General features: G+C 42.1%; 1 protein-coding gene across 4 annotated transcripts in view; it reads right to left on the reverse strand.

Annotated features, from left to right (window-relative positions):
* FBN1 (fibrillin 1) overlaps positions 1 to 12,979 on the reverse strand; it is a 228,663-nt gene that overhangs the window by 49,472 nt on the left and 166,212 nt on the right. For all 4 annotated transcript variants that reach the window (XM_083183937.1, XM_083183934.1, XM_083183935.1 and 1 more), the window contains 4 exons: positions 12,105 to 12,230; positions 10,628 to 10,750; positions 6,723 to 6,848; positions 5,799 to 5,924 (listed from right to left, as the gene is read on the reverse strand). In XM_083183937.1, coding sequence (XP_083040063.1) covers positions 5,799 to 5,924; positions 6,723 to 6,848; positions 10,628 to 10,750; positions 12,105 to 12,230 — 501 coding nt within the window. The remainder of the gene's footprint in view (positions 1 to 5,798; positions 5,925 to 6,722; positions 6,849 to 10,627; positions 10,751 to 12,104; positions 12,231 to 12,979) is intronic.

The following is a 12,979-nucleotide window of genomic DNA, read 5'->3' on the forward strand; positions in this document are numbered from 1 at the left end:
TAATGCGCACAAGTCTATACAGCAACAAAACACCATCCTTATTGGGCACAAATCTGTGTACAGCACCTTAGCATATACTGCAGTTGGCACAAACCTATGTAAAGCAGCATAACACCAGTCACAATGAGTACATTCCGTTGTACAGCAGCATATACACCAAAAGCAATTGCCATAAATCTGACCATAGCAACATTTTTGTTTATTTTTAAGCTAGCATACAGTGTCAATATGCATGCGTCTTTTGCTATAGGCAATTGGTGAATCACAGATGGACAGGTAACCCCCAGGGCTCTCCGACTTTCCTCAGCTGAAAAATAGAACATTCCAACTGAACTAAGGGCGGGGTGCAAATATGATGGTGACCATCGCTCTCAGCTGACTGTTACTACTGTAACCTTCTGATCATGCATCATGGACTGTGAGCTTGTTCCTTGGGACATTCACTTTTTTTATACCAGATGTTTTGAAACTTGTGCAACTGTGCTAAAAATGCTCCCACATACACTGCTACGTGTGACAAAGGGACTTTCTGTACTTTAATTGAGTGTTCAGCAAAGAGTACATGAGGGTTTGCCAAGATTCCACATTTTAGCTGTGATGATCCACAGGAGAAAATACAGGACCCAAAGGCAATTCCTTCCTTACTCCATGTCAGTTAGCTTACACCCTGTTATCAATCACCCACTGTGCTATTTACAATCATAAATTACCCTATGTTTGTGAGTTTCACCGATTCGTAACCATTAATCGGTATTATATGCCTGTATATTCCTTTTTACTCTTTCTCTTCTCCATTCCACAGAATTCCACCCACCTGTCCCAAATCACAAGTGTTTGGGGCAATTTTCCCTTGACTACGTGATGTGTAGATCTGACAGCGGCATTGCACTTGTGTTATACTGTATTTATAAACAGGGTCTCATTTATTTATTGTACTATTGTTGAACTGCTTTGATCAAATCCTGGTTTTGCAGAACAAGATGGCAGTGCTTATGGAAGAGTACAGCACTCTGCACTCGTACAGTAGGTGGTAATAGCTCGACACCATAAGCTGAGTCAGTGCAGTCAAAGAGCTGTTTCAATCCAAGATCTCAGTTTTGACTGCAAAGTGATATATTCGATCAGGGCTGGGCAACACCGGCCCTCCAGATGTTGATGAACTACACATCCCAGCATGCCTTGCATCAGTTTAAGCATGGCCACATAACAAAACTAATGCAAAGCATCCTGGGATGTGTAGTTCACTAACATCTGGAGGGCCGGTGTTGCCCAGCCCTGTATTAGATGAATGGGGAGTAATCTGTGCTGTGTCAAGAGGCACTCAGCTAATTCCATTCTGCAAAAGGATTTTTTACCAGCTCAGAGTAGGGATGGACATAAAAAATCCACCATTAAATGATGGCTAGGCATCCACCATCGGATATTTAAATGCGGTCTTTTGCGCATACTCAAACATCTGCAGCGTTGATGGCTGAGGATAGAACTGGGGGCAGCACTATCGCAACACCATATTTACCATACGATGGAGGCAAACATCAGAATGCTGCCATCTAATGGTAAAAACACTACCATCAGAACAACATCAATGGTTGAGAACCATCCCTAGCTCAGAATGGTCGCTGTATTCTGTACTTTTATGGGAAATGTTCATTTTCTACAATTTGCCTAGACACAAGTACATTTCTATTTACATTATAGCCAATGCAAAAAAAAGAGTCACAAAACTGCCATTTGTACTAAAGACTCTGAAGGAAATTTACTGAGATGGGAGTTCTATTTCAGATGGGATGTTGCTATAGGCAACCAATCAGATACTATCTATTATCTTCTAGAAGGAGCTAAATAAGTAGATTTTTATTGGTTGCCCATAGCAACATCACATGTGAAATAGAACTCCCATCTTAGTAAAGTCACCTCTCATTATGACAGTGGTTCCCAAACTGTGTGCCGTGGCTCCCTGGGGTGCCTCGGGACACTTGCTGGGGTGCCTCGGGTTGGTGGTCCAGGACCAGTTCAAATTATTTATGGTTAATTATTTATGGGCAAAACCAGTGCTGGTGGCTGCCAATCATAGAATGTGTACAAACAGAAGCAAATCCAGCCCTTTACCACATAACTGACCCTTAGGACCGCATATAAACCCAATATACTTAATGTTATATGCATTCTGGGTTTTTTGTTTGTTTGTTTTTCTGGCTAGGGGTGCCTTGAAAAAATTCTGATACTGTAGGGTGCCGTGATTCAAAAAAGATTGGGAACCCCTGCATTATGAGAACTTGAAGCTTGCAGAGTCATCTTCCGATAGAGGAGAGTAGGCAACAGTCAAGGCAGTGGTGTGCGGAAGACAGTTTGAGTGGCCCTTTCAAAATATAATTCACAAACTGCAGAACAAAGGTTGCATGCAGTACCAATCATACAGCTCACCAAGATAGCATTACTACATTGCAACTATACCGGACTTTTCAAAGTGTGTGAGGCCCTATTACATTTGATCCCAAAACTTGAAATGAGAGGGATACTGAAACTGAGCTAATTTTCTTCTGCATTTATATTTCATGAATTGTCAAACACTAAAATGAAGAAAACAATTTATACTTTAAGTGAATTATTAAAACACAATCTAGCAATTTCCTAGCAATGTATGGCCCTTCTTCATATTTGGCATTTTTTCCACTAAGTTTCCTGCTGATTACTGCAGGCGTGTCATCTGTTACAGATGTAATATACCTCGCTCTAGAAGCAAAACGATTGTCTGAACTCTCCACTAAATCCTACTAGATGGATAATAACCCATCTGTGTGGGATGTGAATGTGCTGCATGACAGTGGGCGGATGCTGAATGCTGAGTGATTAGGAAAATAAAACATGTTTATTTGTTGGAATGGAAACAATCCACAATGACAAGGGAGTTGAAATATTTAGACTAATTCTAATGGAGCCCAAAGGATATGTAATATCTTCAGATTCCATCCTAAACTAAACCGATTGCCTACACACAGCAGAAGTTGCCATTCAAAATCGGAACTAAAAAGTTCAAGTAATAAATAAAGGCCCCCATACACGCTGCGATAGCAGCGTGCAATGTGATGCGTTACTGGCTGGATCGCATCGCAATGCATGCATTTTGCATGTGATTTGCATGTGGTGTGATGCGATCCGTGAGCAGTACAAAAAGTATGTGAAGCACATACTTTTTGTACTGTGAGATGCGATGCCCATGGGAGTGTGCATTGCATCGCATTGCTTCGCACGCTGCTACCGCAGCATGTATGGGGGCCTTCAGACAATAACTAATAATATTGTTGAGGCATAGGCTCTCTGTGCCTCCCTTTTGCGTGAGTGATGGGTACTATACTACACTATAATAATTACTGTAATGAGGTATTTACAACAGGGGCATACTGGGAAATACTGTATAAATGCAATAATTCTAATGACTCTGCAAGCATTGTATTTCTCACTCTGAAATCATTACCTGGGGAAACCACAACATTCATAATAACTACAACCGCAGGCTGTATGATATGTGCTGTACTATAACTTCATTTATACTTATAAATTTAGACAGGTACACACTAGGCAATTAATTGGTCGATATATCGGTCCAATGCTGATACGAATAATACATCAGTCTGCATTGCAAAGTATCCAATAGCAGTACCTGTTCAGCGCACATTTTAAATGCACTGGGCAACAATACATTGTTCCGTCATCCACTGCATCATGCAGTGTGTACAGATGTGCAACGTATTGTGCTGCCACTATATGCCATCGCTGGGTACATGCACCATATAGTGTGTACCCAGCATCAGCCTTTTCTTGCAACATCTTATAACCTAAGCGAGCAGCACAGGAAAACATGCTGTAAGACAAACTGGCGTTGCCACAGGCAAAATAGAGTTTGGATTTACAGCCCAGATTAGCAATGTTCTGGACAGACATAAGCTTGCATGTCAGTAAGAGGCAACGTAATGGGAAACGTATGGTATGTGTGCTAGTGCTAAGCTGACAATGTCTTCAGTACATTTCATCTCTAAACTTTAGCACAGAAAGCCACAGTGTAGGGCTGCAGTGCAGTTTCTAGGAAAAATAAAGGAAACCGAGTTTAAATTCTTCCTGTTGCTAGGCTTCCCAAACATTAAAAGGGAACATATCCAATGAACTCACTGTACTCATGTCAACAGGCAGACATAGGGAGGAGTATTTATCTAGTGGTGGCATTGGTTTCAGAACTGGCAAATCTAATCTCCACAGCTCCACTAAGGGTCTATCCATCTGCATGCGCCTTTGCTTTCTTGGCATGTACGTGTCCTTCAATTAATATTTTGCTAGATCAGCCTGACTTTCATCTTTGCTTGCCAGCCAATACTTTGTACTGTATACTGCAATCATGAGTTTGCGGCTGTATAGACACTATTTAGCCTTCTTATAGTACAGGTAAGTTTATTAGAGACTATGAGGATGATGCATTTCTCTGCAATCTGCTTCTGAAGTGCATGAAGGAACTTCGCTGTGATGTATCTTCCTTCACTCCTTCCCACACTCATGAAGGTGCACAGGAAAATGAGAACACCAGATGAGGGAAAAGGTAATGACAGCGCTCCTTACAGAACAGCACTCATGATCATAAATATTTCCCAATAAGAAAATGTCATCATATACCAGTAACAGGTTAGACATGTTAACAATGTAAACTGTTGGGGTGTTAGCAAGACAACAAGTAATATTTACAGGTGTTCAAAGCTCTTCGAATGAATCTTACAATCAGTTTAATATCTGTGTCATCCACATGTCCAGAGTCTCACAATGGCACTCTGTGTGTGCCCTGAATGCTATGCAAGCACTGACTGAGCTGGGTGCACACAGTGGCTATGGTCATTTAGCCTTGTATAGAGTGCTGCCAGCCTGTCACTTAGATTCAGCCTTCCTCTACATCCCCAGACTGATGCAAGATACTGTAAGATGTTCTAGGGTACTGTTTAAAATGACAAATGCCAGAATGGCTGACAGCATTCTGAAGACAATGCTCATGTCACATATTTTATTTAAATTAGTATAATAGACTTAGTATATAATAACTGTGTCATTTCAGATAGTGACAGAATAATGTACGGTACTTATGTAGTAACTGGGCTGCCGATTTCTAAATCGGGTCGGATCGGGAGATCGCATCGCATCGCATGCGACCATGCGATTCGATGCGATGCGATGCGATGCGATGACCCGATTTTTCCATAGGAATCAATGTTAAAATGGACTGAGTCCATTTTAACATGGAATTCAATGGGAAAAATGGGTCCTTTTCATACCCCTACTATCCAAGTGGGCATGGAGTTGGATATAAACCTGTGGCGAGCGTAGCGAGCCACCGAGCCCGAAGCGTGGCGAGCGAAGCGAGCCCCGCGAGGGGACGAATACCGTCCCCTCGCGGGGCTCGCTTCGCTCGCCACGCTTCGGGCTCGGTGGCTCGCTACGCTCGCCACAGGTTTATATCCAACTCCATGCCCACTTGGATAGTAGGGGTATGAAAAGGACCCATTTTTCCATAGGAATCATTTTAACATTGATTCCTATGGAAAAATCGGGTCATCGCATCCGATATCGGATGCGATGCGATGCGATGCGATGCGATATCGCATCGCATCGCATCTGATTGTATGCCTTAACTTAAGGCATACAATCAAAAAATCGGCAGCCCAGTTACTACATAAGTACCTAATGTACAGATGATCCAGCAGTACTGTAAGCTGGAAAGTCCTCATGAAATAGAGCTACTGTTACTGCATACAGCTTGTTACCTGTGCATCCGGTGATTCCTTTCTTGCCAGAGTAGCCGGGATTGCAGTGGCAGATGAATGAGCCTCTGGTGTTCTCGCAACTTCCACTTAGACAGATGTTTAAATGGAGCTCACACTCATCAACATCTGAAACAGAATACACTTGTTATATAGGGTGTGAGCAATGAAACACACAGTAGTGTCTCTACAAAGCAAAGGCTTCCAAACAGAGGAAGTCACACATACACAGGGGCACATGCAAACCTGCCGGGGATGGGTCTCTGTAAGATCACGATGGATCCATTCCAACCACTTGTCTGCCAGACAGGACAGAAATGGTCACCTGCCCGTTCTGACAGCAATCAACTTCTGGCTAAAACATAAGGTAGATAAATGTAGCTGTATGGCATTGTCTAATAATCTCTATTAGGGTTTTTAATCCTGTCATTCCCTTATGTTTGTATATTCTAACATATATTCACTAAAATTTATGTTGTTTTTGTGTATTACTTAATTTGTGTGTATTTGCCAAATACATATTTTATGCCTGTAATTGCCTAATGACCACATCCTCTGTTTTCTTTCTTTTTTTCTTTCTTAATGAGACTGTAAACTGATTAAATATCATATTCTGAGACATTCCTTTAATGTATCTAAAATATCCCTGTGCATGGTATATTACAAAATGCTATTCCGTGCTGCATATATTTCAGAGGGAAGCCGTCTTGCAATAACTCGTTTCCTAATTTGCCAGGATATGGGCTTCCAATGTAAAGCAGGCACACGTGCGTCATTACCAGGCAAACCCGCAGCACCTTTCTACAACAGCTGACTGGACTGCAATGTGACGGTATGCTCATAAGCAACAGGTATTAGACAACACTTGTGGGCATTGCAAACACACAAAAGTCTGAGAGATCTGTCATATCTGAAAGAGTAAGTTACCTAGACAAGCCTTCATATCTATAGATGCCATGTAACCATCGAAGCAAAGGCAGCGGTACTCTCCAGGTATGTTTGTGCACTGTCCTCCGTCACAGATATTTGGATTGTTTTCACACTCATCAATATCTAAATAGAATAAAACACAAATGAATTGTAACAGGATAAAACGTTTTTTTTTTTGTTTGTTTTGCTAAAGCTTAAACTCTACAATTGTAACTAAAGGTATACCGGAATATTAATACTAAATGTATAAAATACATTAGTTACTGCACAGTAAGGTGACATGTGTTGTCTTATATATCACAACAGTTCTGATTATTCCGGAGAGTATTTATCAGTTGTCACTGAGTATGTCGGCATGGTCGTCCTGTTGACATTAGACCTTGAGTGAATTTGAATATTCTGTGAGGGACGTTGTGTGAGTATGCATATATTATTAAAGTGGCAATAATCTACTGCACGTGGCAAATCTGGGTGGGGTTTGACGTGTACAGTATATGATTTCCACTTTAAAAATACAGACCTTGGTTATAGTAAATAGTGGCATACAACATTTTAAACCTGAACTACTGTAGATGATCTGCACATGTCAAGTACGAGTCCTCCATGAGTGAAGTTAAACAACTATTAGAGGTATGCGCAAACCCTTGGTTATGTGTATATCTCTGAATGAGCCCACAGTCAACATATGGACAACAGAGATCTTAGGGTTCTGGGTTAGTCTTGAAACTGTGTGTCAACATTATATACCTGCTGACATGCTGGCTGTCCACATTTTGCAAGCTGATATTATGCCTGATGACATGTTGTACCTGTCGACATTTTATTTATGTGCCTTTTAAGTGCAAATAAACATGCAATTCTAAGGTCATGGTTTTGATTACTGACCCAATTATATATGTGTGGGGTTTATATGTTCTCTCTTACTTGTGTCACTTTCCTCCATGTTTTCTGGTTTCCTCACACACCACAAAGGTATACTTGTAGGGTATAGTCTGCCTATGGGGTGAGGTATATAGGTTGGGAGCTCCACTGGGAGAGGGACTGATGTAAATGATCAATGAATCGCTGTAAAGTGCTTTCCTACATGTAGTTGTTATTTAAATAATTAATAACTTTGCTTAATTTACACTCTGTTCAGTACACGAGGGAGTATAGCTGGGGTGCAGTTAGATCATTCCAAAAAGATACTCTGAAGGAGGGGAGGATATTTTAACTTTCCACCAATAGAGATAGAAAAATGACCACACACTAATGAAAGCTGGTCAGTAATTCATTACTTGCAGACTTTGCCATGTGCTGTAGCACAAACTTCCCCGCTACGCCCATAGCTACATATTAGGTATTAATTTGCCAACATTCTTTTAGTCCAAAGACTGTTTGACCAGATGGCCTTAAGCCACATTGGGTTTGCTGGGCTGGTCTCTTGTGAAAAACAATATCTCTAGCTTGTGCAATTATAGGACATTGGTACATCACTAGGTGGCAAACTCTCAAATAACAAAGAAAGCACATCCAGCAAAACCCTAAATGCTTCATTTATGTTCTAACGTCTCTAAGGATGGGGAGGATCTATGATGGGGTTCCCAAAGTCTGTGTCTGTGGGTGTAATTGTGCCGTATCCATGGTACCTATGTAGTGGATCAGCCCAGTGAATCATTTTGGGTAAGGGTCATAAAATGAATTCTCTGGAATTGACTGCATCATTTTATTTGCCACTATTTTACTTGCTTATTCGTACTGACAGTAAGTGGTCTTGATGAATATTATATTACCATAGAGAGAACCCAAGAGGATTGGTAGGACACGGATCACTGAAATATACCACCTGCACTAAAGGGATGAAAATACGGATTAAACAATATTGCCTTCTCTTATAAATAGTTAGACTGAGAAGCCAATTGAGGCCTGTTTTGTTCTAGCTTCAGCATTCCATTCCAAATAGAGAAGAAAGGTTGTCAGTATTTGCACAATAAATCTATGTTCTTGTAAATAGACTATAAGGCGGAAGGCTTGATCTTGGCAGAAGACGCAGCTGCTTCACCTCACACCAATCTGGGTCATCGGGTGGTTAACTGAAGAAAATGCTTTCAAAAATATCTACTTTCATTTCATTGCTAGGAGGTCATAGAATGATCGTACTTAGTTTAAATTAACACACAAATCATTTTCCTGCTGAAGCTTAGTACTGTACATCTAGAATTTTTTTCCTAGAGTATATGGGTCCTGATTCAGACCCGCTCGCTAGGCAGCCCTGACAAACTACTTCCTCCCATGCGCTGCCAGCGCCATCCGCATTTCCCTCGGTAACATGCGAGGTGATGTGATCGAGAACACATCCTCTCCTAAGCAGCCGAAGGGCACAGAAATCATCAGATTGTCGCCAACCATCGAATGATTTTTTTTTGCGAAGGACAAGATGGCTGAATATGGGGCAGGTGCTAACGTTATGTGATGTCAGCTGCCAGCCCAAGCACACATTCCATGGGAATGTCCAGCGTTTTTATGGGGACTCCCATAAAACGCTGGGCGTTCCCCTACACTGGCCCGGTGTCCACCCCGCCTGCCCCCTCTGTAGAGAACGGGATCAGCAAGTGTGAATAGTGGCAAGTGCGAAACTCACTGAAGCCGTCCGCTACCGGGGCTTGCACATGCGCATAAATGCACAAGCTCGGACTCCCCATCATAGGAATGGGGTCGAATTTGGCCCCTTCCAATCAGGTCTGAATAAGGCCCATAAGGCGTTTCGATAGGTACTTCTATCTTTGTGAAGGACCTATCGAAATAGGAGTATCTATCGAAACGTGTCGGTGGAGAGGGGTGCCAACCGTTGTGGACTGTGACTTCTGTATGTGAGTACGGTACGTCCATCTAATATAATCTGGTGGAGGGAACTTTCGCTAACACCACGAAGTGACCCAGGCTAAAGATACCTTTATGCACAGGTTCTCACTCTTCTTTACGTGAGTGAGGGTACGCATTTTCTGGGCCCATCATATATCCATTTTTTAGTATGATCTAAATTGTAGATGTACTAGACATTGTATTGTTTTTTTCTCTTCCACATATATGATGATTGCGAGAGATAAATTGGTGTAAGAACAACCGCCATCGCCGCTTGCCTGATTTCTTGTGGAGATTGTCGTTGGAAAGGACTGTGTGGTGGTCCTAATTTGAAGGCTTGGCAGAAGGTGTTGGGTAGCGCCTGGGGACTGTTTTTTCTTTGTTTGTTTGCATTTTCCCAACTATCACTGGGAAGATGGTGCCGGCTGAGAAGGATAGACCCGCTTCACATAAGCAAGTGTGTCCCCCTGGATTACAGTGGCATCCCCTATGGAGCATGCCCCCAGTTGAGGCCACGCTGCCCATTTATTACTGGGGCTCAGCGTGACTCTGTACACCCCAGCTTACATGGAAGCAGCAGCAATAGCTCTAACATGGTAATGCAGTAGGAGGCATCATACCACTATATGACTCATGGGTTCACACAAACTGGGCACCACGGCTACAACAAAGAGGCCAAGAAATCTGTGTAATCAGATGTAGATCCTGGCCCCGCCCCTCCCCAGCAATGGTGGTGACATGTCACTGTTTTGTGAAATGGAGGCCATCGCCGGCCTAAACGGCATCAAACTGTCAATCAGTCTGAAGCTGTAGTGTGACTTACTCTGCACATGTACAATACGATGGGGCACATGTCCAAAGTACCAAATATCGGTACTTGGCGCCATATGCCACTAATGCAGGAGGACCTGAATAAGGCCCATTGATTGGGATAGTTTTACATGACTACAAAAAGGAATGCTACATACTGCCTGTCCAGGTAAAGATTAATCTGTTTTTCGGTACAGGTAATACTTTCACAAATCATGGAACGCTAAGATAAGTATATGAACGAGTCTTACCGATACAGGTTCTGTGGTCCGGCATTAAGGCATAACCTTCTGAGCAGCTACACTCATAACTTCCTTGCGAGTTTGTACAGTTTGTATCGCACCCTCCATTGAAACGCTCACACTCGTCAATATCTGAAAACAAAGTAAAGAGTGTTTACACACAAATTGTGATGAGACGCTAGAGAACATGGTACGCTACTTCAACACACTAGTTACAATAATATATTCTTTTTATATGCCTCTACTGTTACTGAAAGTATAACAGACAATATCAAGGGTACAGCGGCCATATTACAGCGAATCACATCACTTTTGTGTGGCCGCTGTCAAGTATGCTGAGCAGCAAGAGTTTGTCTTACTTAAGCTCTTCTTGGAAAAGACACTGCAGTTAATAGGATACCTGGGGTTCCTTCTTCCCAATTTGAGTGGATTATGGCCCTCATTCTAACTGGTTCGCCCCGTTGAGAATTCGCAACGGGGACCGATGTAGAAGATCTGCGCATGGTCATAAGCGAATATGCAGGTCTTCGCTGCGGGCACCCTCAGAGGCTTGTGTAGTCTCTGAGGTGCTCACAGCGGGGTGGGCATACAGGAGGCGGGTAGGGGGCATTCGCAGCGTTTCCTGGGAATACCCACAAAAATTCTGGGTGCGCCCAGGAAAAAGCTGGGTGTCCCGAAGCGAACGGGGGTGGCTTCCTGCATTCCGGGGACTGGCGGCTGATGTCACCGGATGCCAGCTGCCCATGCTGTTCACGGAGCAGGGCATCACTAATCTAAATAACCAGAGAGTGAATTAGATTAGCGAACACTTCAGAAATAATTCTAATGATTTTGGGCAACCACGCAAGTCTGTGAATGGATGTATATGCAAATCATCCATTGGTAGCGCTGCAGGGAAAATAGGTGAATAGCGGATGCTGGGCTAAAGGTGGGTGGTGCTACCAGGCTTGCGAAGCAGCAAAATAATGCTGCTTTGCAAGCCAACCAGAATAAGGGCCAATGTGACAAATTCATCTATGAGGTAAGATCATTTCTCCATTTTTAATTAGTAAAAATTGTGTTTTGCATTTTAATTATTACATCTTGAATTTCTTGGGTTTTATTTTGGCCAGAATACACCATCGAAGCATATGGATTATCTGCTATAAACAGCAAGAAGAACCAGTGAGTGTACAATTCATCATCTATACACATTTCGTCACATCTGAGGTGCAACATAACAGATGGTGGCATACAATACTGGATAGCAACATGGAAAGTACAGTATCTAAGAAGAAATATACCACCCAAAAAGAACACTATACTGTATATGCTGGGACAATCCATAGAGCACGTTTGATCCACATTTCACTGACTTAGAAACACAACTATTGCAATGGCTGTGAGGAACTGGTGCTCGGACCTCAGCAATTCGTTCCCACAAGCACGACAGATTTTTCTTCTGCAGCCTATAGAGGTGTGCGAAGAAATAGTAACAAACACTTACCAACACAGGCGAGCCTATCAGGTGATTGCTGATATCCATGGTCACATTCGCATTGGTATGTACCGATCAAGTTTATACATCGACCATATCTGCACAACTGCATACCAAGTTCACACTCATTGATATCTAAAAGGAAACAGGCAAGTTTGTGTTAGATCATGGCAGCCATTACATCTATCACGACAGATGACTCCAGATAAAAAGACATAACTTGAACAACAGTAACATTTAGCTGGATGGGCCCAATGCCATCTAAAAATACAAGACTCCTTTTATTTTATTCTATAACTTTGTATGCAGTCATGGAACATATACAATAAATCCCTACATAGTTATGGAGCATAAATAATCCTTAACATAAATCAATAAGGGGAAATAACAGCAGTTTCCTATCATACGATTAGCAATAAATAAAAACTGTTGGAAACTATGGACTCAGTAACCAACATCATTCTAACTGTCAGTCTGACTGGAAATTGCCTTTAAATCTAAAACACAATCTGGTTCAATGTAAGAAATGTATTGCGTAACATTCACATGTGTATGAAAACAGCCTCTGTTATGACAGTTAATATTTAATTATGATGTCCTTCAGGGGATTAATGACATGATGCTTGATGTGGATCAAACCCCCCCTTACAAGGATCGCTCAGCACACAGCGCTGCACAGCGATGTGCCAGCAATGTGTGCTGAGCGATCTATAATCTAATTTTTATATTGAAAATTCATGAAAGAGAATCACGTTGGTGGTTATGGGCCAGAGAGCTCCACGTTAGATAAACGTATGCCATTATTCTGGGTTACCCATGTGTCAGTATGTCATTATTCTGGGACCCCTTGTGTCAGTACACCATTATTCTGGGACCCCATGTGT

The sequence above is a fragment of the Crinia signifera genome, chromosome 4 (assembly GCF_055691185.1).
Source record: "Crinia signifera chromosome 4, ASM5569118v1, whole genome shotgun sequence".
Lineage (NCBI taxonomy): Eukaryota > Metazoa > Chordata > Amphibia > Anura > Myobatrachidae > Crinia > Crinia signifera.